At 38.0% G+C, this 19,430-nt stretch overlaps 1 protein-coding gene across 1 annotated transcript; it reads right to left on the bottom strand.

Moving 5' to 3' along the window:
• Positions 1 to 7,149: 7,149 nt before the first annotated feature.
• On the bottom strand, positions 7,150 to 15,403 carry bmp10.L (bone morphogenetic protein 10 L homeolog). The gene is made up of 2 exons (XM_018253414.2): positions 14,687 to 15,403; positions 7,150 to 8,363 (listed from the first exon to the last, which is right to left on the bottom strand). Exons 1-2 carry the CDS (start codon positions 15,015 to 15,017, stop codon positions 7,429 to 7,431), a joined length of 1,266 nt encoding a protein of 421 aa, XP_018108903.1. The 5' UTR covers positions 15,018 to 15,403; the 3' UTR covers positions 7,150 to 7,428.
• Positions 15,404 to 19,430: the final 4,027 nt, after the last annotated feature.

Raw genomic sequence — 19,430 nt, 5'->3', positions numbered from 1 at the left:
CAGTAAGGACCGGCTGGATTAGGATTCCAAAGTGTGCTGATACCCACTAATGTATCAGTCAGTCATTTCAATGGCAAGTCTCTTATCTTCTGTGGGACAGATAAGTTGGCCTTAAAAGATCCAGAAACTCTCAGCTCTGGGAGGAGGCATCAACGTCAGCCACACTTTCCCAAGAATCTGACAAATTTGCGGCTCAGTATAAATAACGCCAGGGTGGGGGGGGCATTTGGTTACTTTGCACTGACACCTTCTTATCAGGAGGGTTAGTCAGGAGAGTGGCAGAAACATGGCAGATGACAAAGGGGGTGGACATGTGAAGGCCAGATAGTTCAGAATGTGGATATAGATAAACGAGGGGGTCTACAGTTTTGCAGCCAACTGGCTTCAGAAAATACTAATGAAAAATAAAAAATGTACAGGAATAAATAATGTAAAGGAATAAAGGGGTTTGATCAGTAAAGCCACATATTGTTATGATACCATTCTTGGCTTTTTAGGCCTAAACAAAGAGTACTAGTATGTGGTTTGAGGTGCTCCTACTGTATAAACCATTAATAAGAATCACAATATATTCACTATTTACAGCTGGGGACATTTGACTCAGAAGATTAAAAAATTAATTAAGCTAGCAGGAGGTTAGGGAATGAGCACCAAAAGCCTTGATGCCATGAGTCATCTAGAAACAGGCATTGACATGGCATATCAAGATATTCAGCCAGCACCATTCCAGACCTTAATACACTACAAATCCTATTGACATGTATCAGCCAGGGAGTTGTAATACAAGTCTTATGGCTGCTGGAGAAATTGAGCATAAAGATCCCTATTGCGAAGAAAAATCACTTCCATCATTCAGGTTTGCAGGACACCTTATATGATAGACATGTTTCAATGAAAAAAAAAAACAACTGAATCAAAAGCATACACTTGCATGCTCAATTATTATATATATATATATATATATATATATATATATATATATATATATATATATATATATATATATATATATATATATATATATATATATATATATATATATATATATATATATATATATATATATATATATATATACATGGTTATTTCTAGTAGAGGCCTTCAAGCAAACTCCATTACATGCCACATTTTTTTGGCTAATGGGTATCACTGGGAGCTAGTGGCCTGGAGAATTCAGCAATAAATTCAGATAGTCAGGTGACGGTTTGGATTTACCATGACAGACAAAAGCAAAAATGTCAAAAGAACAGAGACATCAGCTAACCCTATGTCATTAGGGCAATTATTATCCACAACATTTTTTGGGGATCTTATTCCATGTTACCATTTGAATGTAGAGGAAATAGGTCCTAAAAAATCCAGGACTAATAACATGGGGTTAGTTGACTCTGCAAGAAACGCTTGGCTACATAACAACCATTGTATCAAAATGTCCCAGCAGTGACAATGGATTGACTGTTGCCTTCTCGAGGAAACAATGCAAGAAATATTTAATAGATTTTGACAAGCTTTCTTATTTTAAAGGTCATGTAAAGGCAAAAAAATAAAATCCCATTTTTACTTTCTTTAATGAAAAAGAAACTTATCTCCAATATACTTTAACTAAAAAATGTGTACCGTTTTTATAAGAAAAAAAAGCGATGCAGAACTCAAGCAGCTTTGTTTATGATGATCCCTAAGCAGCCCAGACCACACTGAGCATGTGCACAGTCTTAGTCTTGCAAAGATGTTTAACAAAGTTACAAGATGGTGACCCCCTGACCCCCTGTAGCCAAATTTGAAAACATAAATTATTAGTTTGATTAGGCTTGTGTAAGTTCATGTTTATATTTAGTATACAAAATACAGCATTTCTAGCCTTATTCTATTATAGACATGCCCTTTATGCACAAATGTTCAATCATATGCTTTGAGAAAATATGAAGATGGATAGATAAAATGAAGATTTTGTTCCAAGCCCCATGTTGAATAGGGATTAAGCCCAGAATTACCAGTGCTAATTACCATCTTGGAATTAAGTGGAAGGACGTCTTAAACCATTATGGGCTGTTATCTCAATAATAACCTGAAGTTTATTGACATCTCTAAATGTAGGAAAAGCACATTTTCTATATCATTACATAACACAGTCCGCGATCCTCGGGTCAAGGTCAGAAAGGTAAATCAGCCATCAAGCAAAAATATTAATAATAGGTTAAACCTCTCCCCCCTTTCTGTTGGGACTTCAGGACAGAATCCAATAAAAGCAGAGCAAGCTCACACAAGAAGGGGCATTACAGCTGTAACACTACATTAATTGGTTGCAGATTGTCAGTATTTGACAACATGTGTTTCGCCTCATCCGTCTCTGTTCCTCTGTGTAAGTCTGTACTTAACATATTCATCGCCACAACTGTGTGATATAAACTGGTCTGCTAGAGCCCAAATATCTGAAATAATCAGATTTATTCAAATTTGATGGGCCAGGACAGGCCCATATCTTTCAACACACATATCTATATCTATAACTATCTATCTATCTATCTATCTATCTATCTATCTATCTATCTATCTATCTATCATCTATCTATCTACCGTATCTATCTATCTATAATATTTAGAGAGAGAGAGAGAGAGCGAGACTAAAGCTGGTCATAGACGCAAAGATCTGATCGTACGAATCGAGGATTCGTACGATTTTCGAACCGTGTGTGGAGAGTCCCGACATTTTTCGTCCGGCGGAGATCGGTCGTTTGGTCGAGCGGACAGGTTAGAAAATTTCTGTCGGCTGCCGATAATATCTCTGCATGTATTGGCGATCGTGCGATTTTCAGTGGGAGACTGTCACCAGCTTTGTCAGACATAGATATCGTACGATTGCTGTCAGGGGCAGAACATTGGCTGATCTGTTCTTTAACTAATCTGACTGGTAAGACTTTGATCTGAATGGTTAGTGGCCGGTCGGGAGATGGGAAAGTCCGATCGTACGATGATTCGTACGATCGGATCTTTGCATCTATGGCCAGCTTTACTCATAAAACTAGACTCAGATCATTGCACCTTGGGAGTTAACCGAGGATTTGGCATATTTATTTTACAGAGCAATCTGTAATATAACAGTCTGCTATCTGTGAGAGAATGGTCTGGGCCTGAAATGTTTAAGACATCCTTCCTCTTTATATTGCAGAAAGCAAGTGATGGTGTGACAAAACATGACATTAAATAACATTTTTGTTGATAGCTTTTGCTTAGCTAGCCTGCATTAGAATGCATTTCTTTTAATAACAGCTAACCTGAAGCTTGGAAATGAACTTTTACTTTGCAGCTGAGAAACAAGGGCCAAGCATCAGTATTGTATATATACCGCCCTATGTCTGGGAGCATCATGACAGCATAGATATCAATAATTACCATGTCATTGGGGACATTAACATCCAATTCAGACATATTTAGACCACATTTGACTTTATACCAAATTATACCATTATAACATTATACCAATTATAACATGGAATAAGTTAATTTGGATGCCTGGGCTGGTTCATTATAACCCATCCATTAGGCATCTAGTATTAAACAGAATGATGTTTTAACAATAAGCTCTGAAGCTATTAAAAAAGGTAGTAGACCATCATTTTACATCTTGACATTAGATTCGTTTGCACAAAGGTTAACAGTACATTTATAGTGTAGGCTCTGGAAAAGAGGAAGATATGTCAAGTTGGCTGGAGTTACTAAAGCAGCTTTCACCCTGAAAATAAGACTAACAATATCTGGGTGTACCAAGTGTGATCGACAAAGGTGCGTACTCACCAACCGCCATGGTATTATATAATAAAAATATTTTTGATGCTTTTCATATCTTGCACTTAGTCATAAGCAAAATGCAAAAAGCATCATGCATGTTCCAATAAAGAAAGACATTTCATATGATGCCATGGCGGTCTGGTGAGCATGCACTTATTTGGATGGGATGTTTGAATTCTACCCTTGCTACACACTCAGGACTGCAGCACCTGGGCCACCAACACCTTCCAGTGAGTTTTAAAAGTGCAGTTGAAGTGTTAATATTAACTGTGATTGCAAAGGGCTCAGGGCATGAGCACCCCAGCCACACTTTAAACTTGGTATGTAATGTTAAATTGTTAATGACAACCCTAAAGCAACTATGAGATGATATGAATGTACAAAGTGTCACATTACTTATTTATTTCTTTCAAATGTTCTGTTTTGGGAATACTGCAGGCCCTGAAATTAAGAGAATAATGTCAACAATAATTTTCTGTGGGCAAAATTTGCTCCATCCAATAAAAAACAGCAGCCAGTAAGCAGATAGCTTTGGTCTAGCTCATATATTTGATTAGTTTCTGTCACTATAGTTTGTTCATGTACTGTAAACTCATCACATAGGGATATAGGATTCAGCATGTGTCCTTTACTCAAGTTCTTCCACTCACTTCTGGACCTTTGGAGAGTTCTGTACTGTGTAAGACAGACGTTTAAGTGGGAATGTTGACCGTTACCTTAAGGTATTCAATGACTTTAAGTCCTATTTCTATGCTGAAATTAATACAGGTATAGGACCTGTTATGCAGAATTCTCGGGACCTGGGGTTTTCCGGATAACGGTTATTTTGCTGTAATTAGCATCTTCATACCTTAAGTCTACTAGAAAATCATTTTAACATTAAGGGGCAGATTCATTAAGGGTCGAATTTCGAAGTTAAAAATACTTCGAAATTCGACCCTCGAATTGAAATCCTTCGACTTCGAATATCGAAGTCGAAGGATTTAGCGCTAATCCTTCGATCGTTCGATCGAAGGATTTTTCGTTCGATCGAACGATTAAATCCTTCGAATCGAACGATTCGAAGGATTTTAATCCAACGATCGAAGGAAAATCCTTCGATCAAAAAAAGGTTAGCAAACCTATGGGGACCTTCCCCATAGGCTAACATTGACTTCAGTAGGTTTTACCTGCCGAAGTAGGGGGTCGAAGTTTTTTTTAAAGGGAAAGTACTTCGACTATCGAATGGTCGAATAGTCGAACGATTTTTCGTTCGATTCGATCGATTTCGTTCGAATTCGAACGAATTTAACCAATTCGATGGTTGAAGTACCAAAAAAATACTTCGAAATTCGAAGTATTTTTCATTCGAATCCTTCACTCGAGCTTAGTGAATCTGCCCCTAAATAAACCCAACAGGCTGGTTTTGCTTTCAATAAGCATTAATTCTATCTTAGTTTGCATCAAATACAAGGTACTGTTTTATTATGACAGAGAAAAAGAGAAATCATTTAAAAAAAATTGGATTATTTGGTAAAAATGGAGTCTTTAGTAGACAGCCTTTCTGTAATTTGGAGCGTTCTGGTTTTCATACCTGAAATATAATTAATGTAGATCAGTCACCCTAAATGTTAAATTTATGACAATGTGCTGGAGGCAATTTTGGTGCCTAAAGAGTCAATGAGTAAGTACTTTACTGCCCCTCCTTGTTTAAAGCTTGGTGAGATTATGCAGATCATTTTTGTGGCATCTGTATCCCATTTCCATGTGCAATATAAACGAACAGCACCACTGGCAGATTTATCTCACATGTGGACAGACTCTGCTGTAGGATTTGAGCACAAACACACCCCTTATTCTGTTGTGAACTACAGAACCCAGCATTCTCATTCAGCCATTTCTATAGGATACTGGATGCTGCTATTCACAACAGATGGTGGGGCTAATGTTTGCCATTGCTGAAGGCAGGTCCGGACTGAGAATTAAAATAGGCCCTGGCATTTCAAGTACACAGAGGCCCACTCAGCCCACACAGAGGCCCAAACAGCCCCCACCAGCCCACTAAATACTGATTTTCTATGGCACCTTATAGCAGCCCCTCTGGCATTTGCCAGAACCCACAGATTGCCAGTCCGGGCCTGGCTGAAGGATTAAAAACAGCTCAATCTCCCATGTGTTGCCAGTGAACTGCCCATTATCAGATGTATGATAAGGCAGGATGCCGCTATTCCTATTACTTATCCCAAGTAACATTTTCACAGTTTGAGAATTCTGCAAAATGTTGTTGGTGAATAAAGAAAATAAGGAAATAAAGAAAAAAATGCATTTGTATTACAAATGCATATATTATTTATTATTATAACTGCACTATGTATTTTTCTTTTGGCTGGTTTAATCACACATTACAATGTACAGTCTAATTTAATTAACAAGCAGTTTTCCCCCCAAGAAAAATAGCTGACCACCTTATGAATGCGATGGTAGAAACAGTGACTATTCTTGAGGGCCCAGGGCACAGAAACAGATACAGAAGATTATTTAACATGTCCTCTAAACATGTCCTCACATCAGGGCATAGGAATAGAACAGTAGGATAGATCAATCCTGAGCTCCTGAAATCATTATAAACTGCAGTAATGGGGGGTCATAACAGCAGATTCATAGTTAATTGAAATAGGAGGACATTTTTTCTTATATTTTTTGTACTCGATATACAATACATGACCTGACATTTGCACTCTAATTACACATACAGTATTGAAGAGAATTGATTTAATCCATGCATTTCATCCACCTCCAGCAACCAGGCAATGACCAACAAGACGTAAATATAAGAATAAAATCTATTATCCAGAATGCGTGGGACCTGGGGTTTTCCAGACAAGGGATCTTTCTGTAATTTGGTTCGGCATACCTTAAGTCTGCTAAAAATCATTTAAACATTATATAATCTCAATAGTATAGTTTTGCTTCCAGTAAGTATAAATTGTATTTTAGCTGGGATCAAGTACAAGGTACTGTTTTTATATTACAGAGAAAACAGATACAGTATGTTTTAAAATGTTATATTATTTGATTAAAATGGATTCTATGGGAGACAAGCTTTCTGTAATTCTGAGCTTTCTGGATAATGCATCCTATTCCTGTATATCTATTATTTTGGATATCACATATTGCATACCAGAGTGGTTAGGAAAGGATGGCTATGATTACCTGCATTGTCTATGAAGAACACAGAAAAACCAGAACATAGGAATCAATCATTCTAAACCCAAACCTTTATATCTTGGCTGTCTTATAACTCTGTCAAGTTCCAAAAAGTGACGGCTTGTTAGTGTAGATACCAGCCTGTTTGTCATGTGCAGAGTGCCCTATTACTTCTTTTCTCCTTATTTAAGTTCAATATAATTAGAGCCAAAGAAGCCAGCAGTGAACTAAAGAGAATAGAACTGTGCACTGCAATGCTACAAGATATATTACAGCCTATAATTAAGTCTAGTCAAGGGCACATTATTAATATGCACCTCTAAGTCAATGTGGCCCAATTCTGAACACTTTTAAAGACATATATTATCTGTACACACATTCTTAAATAAACTCTTTAAATAAGGAAATACAAAATGTACAAATTTACAACAAAGCCCCATCCACGTGCAGCTTTTACTATCTGCATCCACACTCTGCCACAACCATGCCCTCGTATTTAAATTTGTAAGTGACCACTCCTGCGTCCAGGTAAAGGATGGAGATAGGGTCCAACTTAGTGGCAACACAACAGGCTTTGGAAGCTTTCTGAGCATTCTTCATGTGGACTAACGTTTGCACAATGGCATGCTTTGTTGGTGTGACATGCTCAGTTAAAGGGTAGGAGCACACTCCCCGGCACTCATATGCCTCATAGCCCTGGGGTGCAATAATCCATGAATTCCATCCAATTTCACTAAAGTCAATGTAAAGGGGTGTCTTTTTGCAGTAATTGCCTTTAGCATTTCTCCGGATTCGGGAACTTGCATCATAGATTATGTTGGATCTCATTTGCAGCAATGATTCTTCACTTAGACCGTTACCCAGGCCAATGTCTTCTCTGTTCTCCTGATCCAGTCCCTCCTCATGGTTAATCATTTCCTTCAGCTCTTCTTTCTCCTCCTTCTTGTCACTGCTTTGGTCATCAGAAAAGACAACAAGGAAAGGCTCATGCTTGCTTTCTGGTCTCACTTCAATATCCAGATTTCCTTCTCCAGAACCTTCAAGATCGACATCAGGATTCTGCACTTGCACTTCTAGCCTGTGAGTGGCAAATTCTGACCTACTCCAGCGGCGTACTGCCTCTGTGATGTCAAACATCTGCCACTCACTGCTGGTTTTGTATATTAGTCTGGAAGCAAGCTCCACAGCCCTTATGGTATCCTCTCCCTCGCTGTATATTTCATATACTGTGACTTTTCTGCCTACTCCTTCAAACATCATCCTGTCCCTTGGAACCATCATGTATAGCTTAAGTTCAGCCATGACTAATGCCTCGTGGTGGGGAATAGACACATTGAACAGCAGAGGGTACCTCTTTACACCAATTGCATCACTATACGGCATTGTAAAATCTGAAATAGAGAAAATAATTGTGTCATAACAAACATGAGATGTTTACTGTTTATAGATTTTCAGGAAATATAAGACATAATGGCTTAAATCTATGCAATCCACTTATCGTTTCATTTAACGTAGACCCACATGCTAGATACTATATAATGCATATGGTGCAGTTCCTGGACATCCCCCTGCCCATTAAAATAATTTTCAATATTTTGCAAAATAGACTTTAACCAAGTCATAGGTTATCAAGCAAATTAAGGAACTCTCCATTTAAAGGAAATTACTAGAATTCCTCTTCTTCTGCAGAACCCAATTATCAAAGCATTTTCTCCCAGTTTTCTCCACTTAGCAGAAAGTATTGTAGTTAGGCCGCTTCATATTACCAAAGAATTTTCAGACAGCTCAATAGATTTAAGCCATTATCTCTAAAACTGTATCCTTAAATGCTCACATGGACATAACAGAAATTATACAAAGAAGGATTAGTGTAATTGCATATTATCTACATTTAAAAGTACTACCACATGTTAATTTTGAAACAGAGAGGTACAGAAAGCTGTTTAACATATGAAAGGAACATCTAGGGCTCAGAAATGCAATCCCCCTGCCAATGAGTGGATAACAAATTTTTTGGCCATTGGAGTACTTCTTTGGGCAAAAGAAAAGGTGTTGAACTGCAGTGCAATAGAACTATTTTAGCAATGACGATGGGCAAATCCATTCAGCAAATTTGACATTCTTTGAATTTTGGTGGTGTTGCAAATAAAATAAAATGACCTATTGGCATCACTGGGGTATTTTTTCCTGTTTTATTCATTTCTGCTTGTATGTCTACATCAAATGGGCAGTATTAGGACTGAGGTCAGTCACAGCACTGGGATATCCCCATTTCCAGTGCCAACTGCCAACTCTTGCAATGATACCAGAATCGTCCTAATGTTTTTAGTGCTCTGCCTACATACAGTAGGTCATGTCACAGTCTACTGTAAAATCACCAGATTGTGTAAAATCCAGATTGAAGGCCTGCACTAACCGCAGGTAGTTTAAATGCAATCAGCCCAACATCTTGCAATTATTGATTTAGTAACCTTATTGTAGTGCCACAAGCTGCCCCATGTAGGGTTAGTGTCTAAACTACAGTGCATTGCTTCAATTTGTATACAGTTTGCTCACTAGCTCATATTTGCTCTGAGTTTTCAAGCCAAGCCTTCCTGAGTATATTTGCACATATATCATTTACAGGCCAATAATCAGTGGTGTAACTACAGATGGGGCAGACCCTGCAGCTGAAGGGGAGCCCAGGAAGTATAGGGGCCCAACGAGGCCCTCATTAATGAGAATTTCAACATATTTTGGTAAAACCTCTGGATATGTTGGGGGCCCTAAAATTAATTTGCTGTGGGGCCCAGTAACATCTAGTTACGCCACTGCCTATAATTGACCAAAGTCCCCCCCCAGCACATCCTTGCTGTTGCTAAGTGTAGGCACCCTGAAATAGCCCAACTAAATGAAGAGGTCTGCTCAGTGTCTCCTCGCACTGCAACCAAACACAGTCCCGTGCTTTTAGCACCTTTCTTGTCTGGGAACTCATAACCAGAACATTCACACACTTGTTTGAAGTGGGGAACTATATGCATTTAGAACATATGGTGTAACAGCTTCTAAAGGATCGAATGAACACCAATGTTTATGGATAGCATAGGACTCGCCTAACAAATAACATATCCTGGCATTGCTCAACTTTTATCTCCTAGTCATTGTTGATAAAGAGCTGTTTCCCATATGTGAGGGGTTATAGATCTAAATGGTAATGTTCCAGTTACCTTTAATATTCTGTCCCAATCAAAAGCATAGGCAAAAAAATGTTTCAATTCCTGAAATTTCTAAAATGATTATGTGTAGCATATTTTTAAATATACAGGAAAAGCCCGTGAACTAAATAGATTGTCATTACATATGCTACACCCCTCATTTGATTCTGCTTCCTATTTTGAAGGTAAAAGACACAACCCCCCAGTGTGTGGGTAGAGTGGATTGAAATCACTCGCAAAAAATGTAACATTTATAAAGCTCTAAAAAAAAACCCTCACAACTTACTCCTGCTATTCACTAATTGACTAAATGTTGATGTACATTCCATCATGGCCTTCAAGTTATTCAAGCAAACTGTTGTTGATATATGTAGGTAATGCTTTCATCGCATTATATATTTCTGCCATGGGAAGCTAAAGGGAACAAAAAAAAAGAAAAGAAAAACAAAATCAAGAACTAAGGAACTAGGTAACCAAAATGACCTCCAACATCTAGGTTGCTCTGAGGAGCAATGCTTTCACATTGGAGCTTGTTGAATAAGCAGCATGGAATATTGGTATGGAGGGAACTTTCTGGATAGGGACTCAGTAGACAAAAGAAAAATACACTATGAATGAGGCCACTAATTCCCATTTCAAGAAGAAAATGTCTTCATTGCTAGCAATTATTCTGCCTTCACAAATCCTCTACTGTAGCACGGTGGCTATTCATTTCTAATTTCCCTTCTGTTTCAGTTTATTAAACATCCAGCTAATTCGTTTACAGCTAAGGAGAAATTAAACCTGTAACTTAAGGAGCTTTGTAAAAACATCTGCCATATAACTGTTTCCTTACACATCATCCGCGAGACCCAAGTAAGAAATGTCACTATGTTACTTTGTCCAAGAGGCTGAAAAATGTTATTACATTTTTTTAATAATATTTTACCAGCATCTGTAAATGGATCTTCTAATTTTTTCATGCAAGTGATTACGATGGATGACATCTGTTATGGGAACAGACTTCATTCAACTCCTAGTTGTAGAAGATTTCCAGAAAAAAAAATTTCATCCAATGGCAAGGAATTCATGCCAATTTTCTATAAATGAAGCCACGGTAAATATCAGTTTGGAAACCACTTCTTCTTTTTTTTTTTAATTAAAAACTCATTGAGTATCCAGGCAGATACTTGTGTTTTGGTTAATGCAGTTCCCCAAATTATAATAAAACACAGAATGATGAACTGTAAAAATGGACCATGTCAATATGATATAGTCTGGATGAGAAAAGGTACTTCACTGAGTTACATAGTTGCTCTTAATCTATTTACCATTCATTTCCAAGCCTTACCCATGTTTATGAGGATGCCACTCATGTTTGACAGTGAACAAGAAAACTGAGAATTGTTATTCCTGTTAATAATATCCTTGGGAGAGGGGATAAATAAGAGACAACATCAATGTCCAACCTGAAGCCTTTCAGCTTTTGTAAACTACAGTGGTTGTAAAATGTTTTTAGTTCAAGCCACCTTTGGAGGTTCAAACGTTGGTTTAGGCACACCTTAGCTCAGAGTGCCCATACTTTGCTAATGTGGGGTCTACTTTTAGTGGTGATGTCCCATTATGTTCTACATCCATAAAAGCATTGTGAGCATTCAGTTCCATGGAAAATATGACTTAAATATTGATTTATGAGAAAATGAATATTGCTTTATTTAACAAACAATTATTTCTTATGTAACCTAAACATAATAAATATCTGAATGAAAAGCATGAAACAGGATGGTGATTCCCAGCTAAAAGTCTACTGGTAGATTCCAATCTACCTTTTGGGCACCCCTGCCTTAGCTCATAACAAGGTATACACAAACATTGGTTAATAAATTGTAGAATATCTGGAATAGCAAATATGTTTTCAACTTATAATTTAAATTCAATAAGGACTTTCAGGTGTATTTTAGGAAAGCAAATACCCATTCTACCCTAATCTCATCCTAACTAGCATGCAGGCTGAACTCCCCTTCTACTGTTCCAAGTTTAGGAACCCCTTAACTACATCTCCCAGGACCTCTGCTAGTCTGAAGTTGTTGGGAGGTGATGGGTGCTGCCTTTCGACAACACTTTGGGGAGATAGTCAAAAGTTGGGCATCCCTGCTGTACAAAAAATCAAAACCGGTCATGGAAGCCAGATGTGAATTTCCATCAAATTTAATTGGGCCCTAAAATGTTACAAGATCACAGGTATCTACTCTATATGGATTAATAACTATCGAATGGGTGGATTTCTCCACAAACCCCTTCAACCCTCACTGCAAGGTAGACATTAATAGTTCCTAAACCTGCAACTTGACTTCCTAATATAATTACCTCTACTTTATTTGGTGGGTTGGTCGGATAGTAATGGCTGTAATCCCAACCGTCTTCCATTCACTGTTTCCATTTTCCATTCATTTAAGTTCATTTTAAAACACATCTCACACCAAATAATAATAATCATTCTAAAGAGATCTCTCCAAGCATAAAAGAGGGGGGGGGGAGAAATATTAAAGAGAAGTTGATCGTGTAAAAGATTTATCGACTGTACTTTTTCAAAATGTATAGCCCACTGGGAGCTAGGGAAGTTTAAAGATAATTAGAGCCAGACATTGTGCCTGTATAGCATATGCTTACAGAATTATTCTGGGGAGAAGCCAGTTTTGCTGTGTAATACACCCTTTGCATTCTAAAGGGCTTCAAAATTTAGCAAAATTTAACCAGCTCCACCCACAGCCCAAAGGTCTTGTATATTCAACTAGTAAACGGCAGGACAGAAAACACAAACAAACATAAATTAACATAGAATCTGAAAATCTGACAGAAAACCTATTGGCCCAAGAAGTCTGCTCTTTTTCAGTCTCCAGAGAAATCCAGGATTATTACCCCTAAACAGTTCTTAGTTCCCCTTGCATTCTCTGGTCCTGCAGATTATATCTACTGGAAAACTGTACCATGCATCAACCACTCTTGCAGTATAATATTTACTAGAGGCTTTACATTGGAAAAGAAAAGCTTTCTTCTGGAGATGAATATGTAACTCCAAAAAGGTAATTTTTGAAATACTAACACTAATATAAAAATGCCATTCATTACATATTATTATGTTGTATAATTTGTGATATTTTCCCAGCATTATCCATCTTCCCTTAGAGGTGGTAGGTTGGAAGTTGTAATTTAGCAGTAACTACTAACAATAACTACAGTTTATAGGCATGGCATCAGTAATGCTGTATTGCTTGGTCCCACTCTTCTCTTCTTCATGTAGAGGGAAGGAAATAGAGAAGAATAGACCACCATGTGAAGCCAAGTAGGACATATGGCCTCACTGAAAATATAGTTGTAGTGAGAAGAAGATATATGTCTGTTAACAGCACTCTCTGAAACATTTTGGAATAAGTTGTGTCCAAAACTGTGAGTCAAGCTGAATTTTTGATTGCAACTGGCCCACTAACCTCTAACCTCATGTAAGAACTATAGGTGAGGCCTTTCCCAAAACAGACTTTATTTTATGTGAGTCTGGAGAGAGATTACAAGATATCTGAGATGAGAAGCAGCTGGACATATTGAATAGAGTCAGGAATCATTTTTAAGGTCTTTGTAATGTGAACAGAAGAATTGAGAGATGTTGGAAGGTCACAGCTCTATTCCTTTCATGTTAAGTTTCAGGACCAACTTCAAATACCTCAAGAAAAAAAAGTGAACTGATGTTAACTCATTCGGATCATTGAAGGGCTTCAGGGGATATATTCTGCAATTTATCATGTAATGGGAAAAAAACAGTTTTTAGAAGTCCTGTTTCTGAGGCAAAGTTAGAAAAATGTTTTTCAGCAATGTGTCTGAGGTCTATCCTCTTTGGTGCACTAAACCCATTTGCACCCAGTAAATTGCAGATGCATTAATACAACAGACTCCCATTAAAAGATGGGGAATTCAGAAAGTTCTTCTGGACTGAATAGCTAATAAACCAAGTTGTGATTTTTAGTTTGGACTGTAAGCTTCTGTAGGCCTGCCCCATTGTGGAGACCTTTTTTACATCATCAATTCCTGTCTCTCTGTTTGTCCCATAATATGATTATTATATTTTATATTATGACATTCATTTACAAGTAACATTACAATATGACTTTAGCAGCTGCTCCTCAGCAGAGCTATTTCAAAACTTAAGCCTTTCCTTCTCAAAATTGCCCTTGCGATCCATTAACAGACCAAAATATATGAATAAACACATGGGAAATAGATGCATAGGTAGCTGGCAGGATATCCCTTGTCGCATCCACCTGTGCTAGCGATCAAGCCACTTGTGATGGTGCATGTATATCCTAGAAACATGACCTGTTGGTGGGCCAGAGAACAGGTTTGGGAAACTATGTAAGAGTTAAAGAAAAATGGAGAAAAACTGTCATAATCTGGGGCCCCATAATGAATTGCATACAGATGTATTCATTTTATTAATCTAATCATATCCAAGATTTTCAGAGACCCCCCCCCCAATGCCATGCTCTTACCTTCATTTTTGAAACTTCGTACAATGTTTGCAGAAGGCATGGTTGTTCTGTCCTTTGCAAACCTGTTGTAGAGTTCCAACATGTATTCTGGAGGATCCACTTTCACAGGTGGTTGAATTGGGATGCCAGAGAGGTTGAGAGTCCTCAGGATGTCGTCTTTCATGGTCTCCCGCAAGGAATTAAAATCATATCCATCCTGATCTGAAAATACTTCATCGAACAACGGTAACCCATCTTCCAAAGGATCTTTGAGGTCCAGTATAGGACTTGATGAAATGCCACGTGCCAATAAAACGAAGGCCATGTAGGACCACAGAGAGACAGGATCCATGGTTGAAATTCTCTCCTACTCAAATGAACTTCAGCTTCCAGTGGTGTCCCGTGAGTCTGATTTATTCTCTCGAGAGGACACTGCTTTTGTCATCTGCAGTTGACAAGTTTGGAAATTCTTGTCTGCAACTTGTGACCATTCTCTCACATCCACACTCCTTGTTTTCTCCCTCCCTCTTTGTCTTCACCCCTCTTTAAAAAATTCAGGTTTTACTAATTGGATAACATGTCCCTACAGCATCCCTGTTCCTCTTATCTTCTATACTAGAAGCGTCTCACCAGATTTTGCTGCTATCTCAGAATCCCACTTCTCCTAATGAGCATTTTGTAAACATTTCCATATTCTGACACTGCCGGCGAGATAGGCCAAGAAAAAAAAAAAGTTTGCCCTTATTCTGCAACTTCCCTGTTGCAAGCTGCCAAAGTTTCCTTCTGAGAAGTTTTATGTGATTTAGCTAACATGCAAGAAGCATATATAGGCTCCGGGGTGAATGAATAGATTTTCTTGCTGCTAGTTCTTGGTTATCTGCTAGAGAATGTGTTGAACAGCGTGGAGAAGGATTTTCTTAGTGCAAAGTATGGAATACTGAACTGTACATTTTTCTTTTCTCTCTAAAATTATAAAGGTCATAACCTGTTTCAAGGATATGTGGGCCTGCAAGTAATTTTCAGCAAATGAGACTTTTATATGATGTATTTTCAGTAAATGAGATTCTCTTTATATCACTGAATCTGTTCTGGGCTAAACAGGACAACTTGCTTTGTGAGTAAACCTTCTAGAAGTCAGGTACTAGTTTTTTTAAGTATTTATGTGTTAAAGTCAGCTGTTAATAAAATTGACAGGGTGGGGAAATTATTTGCCTTTTGTTGATTAAAATCAGGGGTATTGTTCTGTCTTAATAGGGTTACTGTATAGCATTATATACTACACTGATTATAAATAGGTTTTCATTTGAATTATCTTTTCTTGCTGTATGTAAACTTTTCAGGCACACAAAGCCTTATTTATCTGCATTGTTTTGTATTCATTTGTGTGGGAGCTGCCCTATTGTTTAGCCAACCAAAATAATAGTATATAATATCATCTGTATACTCCAAAGAAATAGTTTACTCCCCAGTGCCCATGTTAGGACACTTGTTTGGTTCTATCAAACAATAACATTTGAATAAATATGTGTCAGTTTTTTTTAAATCAGCAGCACAACATTCGATGTTTTCACAATCTATCTATGTAATGTCTCCTTAAATTACATGCCTTACATGTTCATTAAATGGATAATGTGCAGTAAATAATTGATGAATAAGGATTGTCCTCTTATATTCCAGAGAAAAGAGCAATAGTTTCAGTAGTTTAGACAACGGGATTGTCCCAGTGTAGTTGCCTGGATTTTCAAGATGGCCATAGACACAAAAATCTGATCGTACGAATCATCGAACGATCGGACTTTCCCATCTCTCGACCTGCCACTAACCATTCCGATCAAATAAAGTACAAAAAGAACAGATCAGCCGATGTTCTGCCCCTGACAGCAATCGTACGAAAGTTATGTCCGACAAAGCTGGTGACAGTCTTCCACTGAAAATCGTACGATCGGCAATAGAGATATTATCGGCAGCCGACAGAAATTTTCTAAACTGTCCGATCGACCAAACGACCGATCTACGCCGGACGAAAAATTACAGGACTCTCCACACATGGCCCGAAAATTGTAGGAATCCTCGATTCGTACGATCAGATCTTTGCGTTTATGGCCAGCTTATGTGACACTTACATAGGGGATAAACTAACCAAACAAAACCTTTCACAAGGCGTTCGGTCCTACACCCAGACACAGCGCCTATCTACTGATTAATGTAAATGCAACTGCAAGTTGAATCAGCGGATTTCAGCAATTATACCCTTTCCTAATTACTTTTTAATCATTGCATGTCTTTTCAGTGGGGTGTACAACTTCTAGGTAGACCAAGAACAGGACATTCAATGGTCTTTATGTGACTTACCCTTCCATGTTAAGGGCTGCCATATTTTAAAGGACATGTAAAGCCTACATTTTCCTATGATGTATATAAATTGGGCATATCGCCCCCACCCAAATGCCATTTTTTGTACTGTAGATGCCCCCTCCATTTGCCAGCATCATTACATTTCCCTAAAACAAATATCGCCTTTCACCCGGGGGTAATTTTCCCTCTGACACATCACCAGTGCATTTACTATATATCTGCAAACAGCACATATGCAATGTAAAGTTCATGCAATTAAAGAATGAAGGCTAACACAGGCAGCATTTACTATGATGCAAGTCCTGCTTGGATTCAGCATTGCAATGATTACTCTGAGCTCAGGAGAGGTGGTTAGGATTTAAAAATAGGAGCAGACAGCTAGAGAAGAGTTTCTATGGGAACCAGCAAAGCCCTCTTTTTTATTGGCTGCTAGAATGGATGGTGTGTTTAGTAATCTGAGCTGAGAAGAACTGAGCATTCTCATTAGCCAACAGCCAAAGGAAATTCCCGAGGGAGGGAGCAGAGTGGGTTAGAGAAGTAGAAGGAATCCTAAGTTATTAAGGAGATGCTGCAGCCTTACTATTAACCTTTGAACAACCAGAGTGGCAGGTATTTAGAGATTTCAAAGAGGCTTTTCAATGATTACATTTTTGCGTGGGGGGTTTACATGTCCTTTAAGGAAGAAATAATAGCCTTTCAATATCTGCTATCTTTCCATCAATCATCATTTTTACTGGCTTGGCTGGCAACCTAGCCGAGGTTCATTGCTCATTAGAGTTGTCTACCCTGGTCCTTTTATCAGTTGTGTTTTGGCCATGCCTTATTGTGCCCCCTGAAAATATTCCTGATTGTTATCTAAGCTCTGCCAGATGCTGCCTGTAATATCGTATTATAAATATATTTGGGAATGTTTTCCCTTTGTCTTTCTCTATTACGGGCGGTTAAATGGAGATTATACCCCTAAACATTGCAGGTCTCTATAAAAATATATCAAATATGTAAAATACTGTTTCAGATAAACAAAGTCTTTTTCCTGAAAAATATACTTTAACAGTAATATATTCCATTGGATAAATCAATATTGACATTTTATGTTTTAATGCCAGCTGTATTAATACAAAGGCACTCATGGGCCTGTGGATAGGGTTTACACGGGTATAAGATCTGTTATCCAGAATGCTCGGGACCTTGGGTTTTCCGGATAACAGATCTTTCTGTAATTTTGGTAATACCTTAAGTCTACTAGAAAATCGAGTAGACATTAAATAGGCTGGTTTTCCTTCTACTAAGGATTGATTATATCTTAGTTGGGATACAATACAAAGGTAAAGTTTTTATTATTACAGAGAAAAAATGAATAATTTCTAAAAAATTTGGATTATTTGGATAAAATGAAGTTTATGGGAGATGGCCTTCCCGTAATTCGAAGCTTTCTGCATCACGGGCAGCAGAACTGAGTGGGGGATAGGTTTTCCTTTGGAATCAGTGCATGTGCAGCACTCAGACTGTATGGCAAATGCACTGGAAGCCAAAGGACTGGTCTGGTCCCTAGGGTGACATTGGACCAAAATACAGCCCTGAATGTCTGTCCCTCTGACTCTTATGAGGCAATGTACTCACACACAAACTACACTTGCAAGATAGGTTACATCAGCCAATGAATGACCAGAGCTGTTTATTTTATTCCCACACTACTTCCTGTTCCTGAGTGACACTGAGAACATTGCAAAATGGTGTCCCAAACCATGTATCTATGTCTATGCACATATAATGATGTAAATTATAATAGGGATTTCTGTTATTGTCATTATTGGTTAACAGATATACAACAGACGGAGGGCCCCACAGTTTGAGCACTGAGCACTTGTGAAACAAGACCAACACCCCATACATTCCCCTACATGTCAGTAACACTGTACAATTGCAGTATGAAGGAGGTCCCCTTTTCTCCCAGGGATTGTTATGCAGCGCTGCCATGTATGTTGCTGTGTGCCCTTGTAACCTTCTGCAGCTTGTTTGGTTATCTTGAACCTTCCCTTGTTTTCCGTTCCCAAACTGTGACCTGACATTTCTCCTTTGTCCCTGTCAACAGCCTGCACTGTACGGCACAGCTTGGACACAGATAAATGATAGAAAATGTCCATATGGCTTTATTTGGAGAAAACATGATTATATTAGCAAGGCAGTTAATTCTGTGGTTTCCAGGTGTAGCAGGAAAAGAGAAAAAAAAATATTTTTTATGTGATAACATCTATTGGCCAACTGCTATTTTCGAGAAAAAATCAATGGTCTTGTAGAGGGTAAGCCTCAGCAAACCAACACCAATTAATTTCTGACAAGATACAGGAGGGATATATTATACAGTAAATAATACTGGCACACTTTTTATCCTGCTATGTGTCCTTGTTGG

This window comes from Xenopus laevis, chromosome 3L (genome assembly GCF_017654675.1).
Source record: "Xenopus laevis strain J_2021 chromosome 3L, Xenopus_laevis_v10.1, whole genome shotgun sequence".
Lineage (NCBI taxonomy): Eukaryota > Metazoa > Chordata > Amphibia > Anura > Pipidae > Xenopus > Xenopus laevis.
Note: the sequence above shows the minus strand (reverse complement) of the source record. Positions and strands in the feature narration are given on the sequence as shown.

What these genes read in the sequence shown, in the direction of transcription:
- bmp10.L (XM_018253414.2), bottom strand. Translation starts at nt 15,017, where the DNA reads ATGGATCCTGTCTCTCTGTGGTCCTACATGGCCTTCGTTTTATTGGCA. An exon ending in ACGAAGTTTCAAAAATGAAG is followed by an intron (nt 8,364 to 14,686) that starts GTAAGAGCATGG and finishes TCTCTATTTCAG; the next exon opens with ATTTTACAATGCCGTATAGT.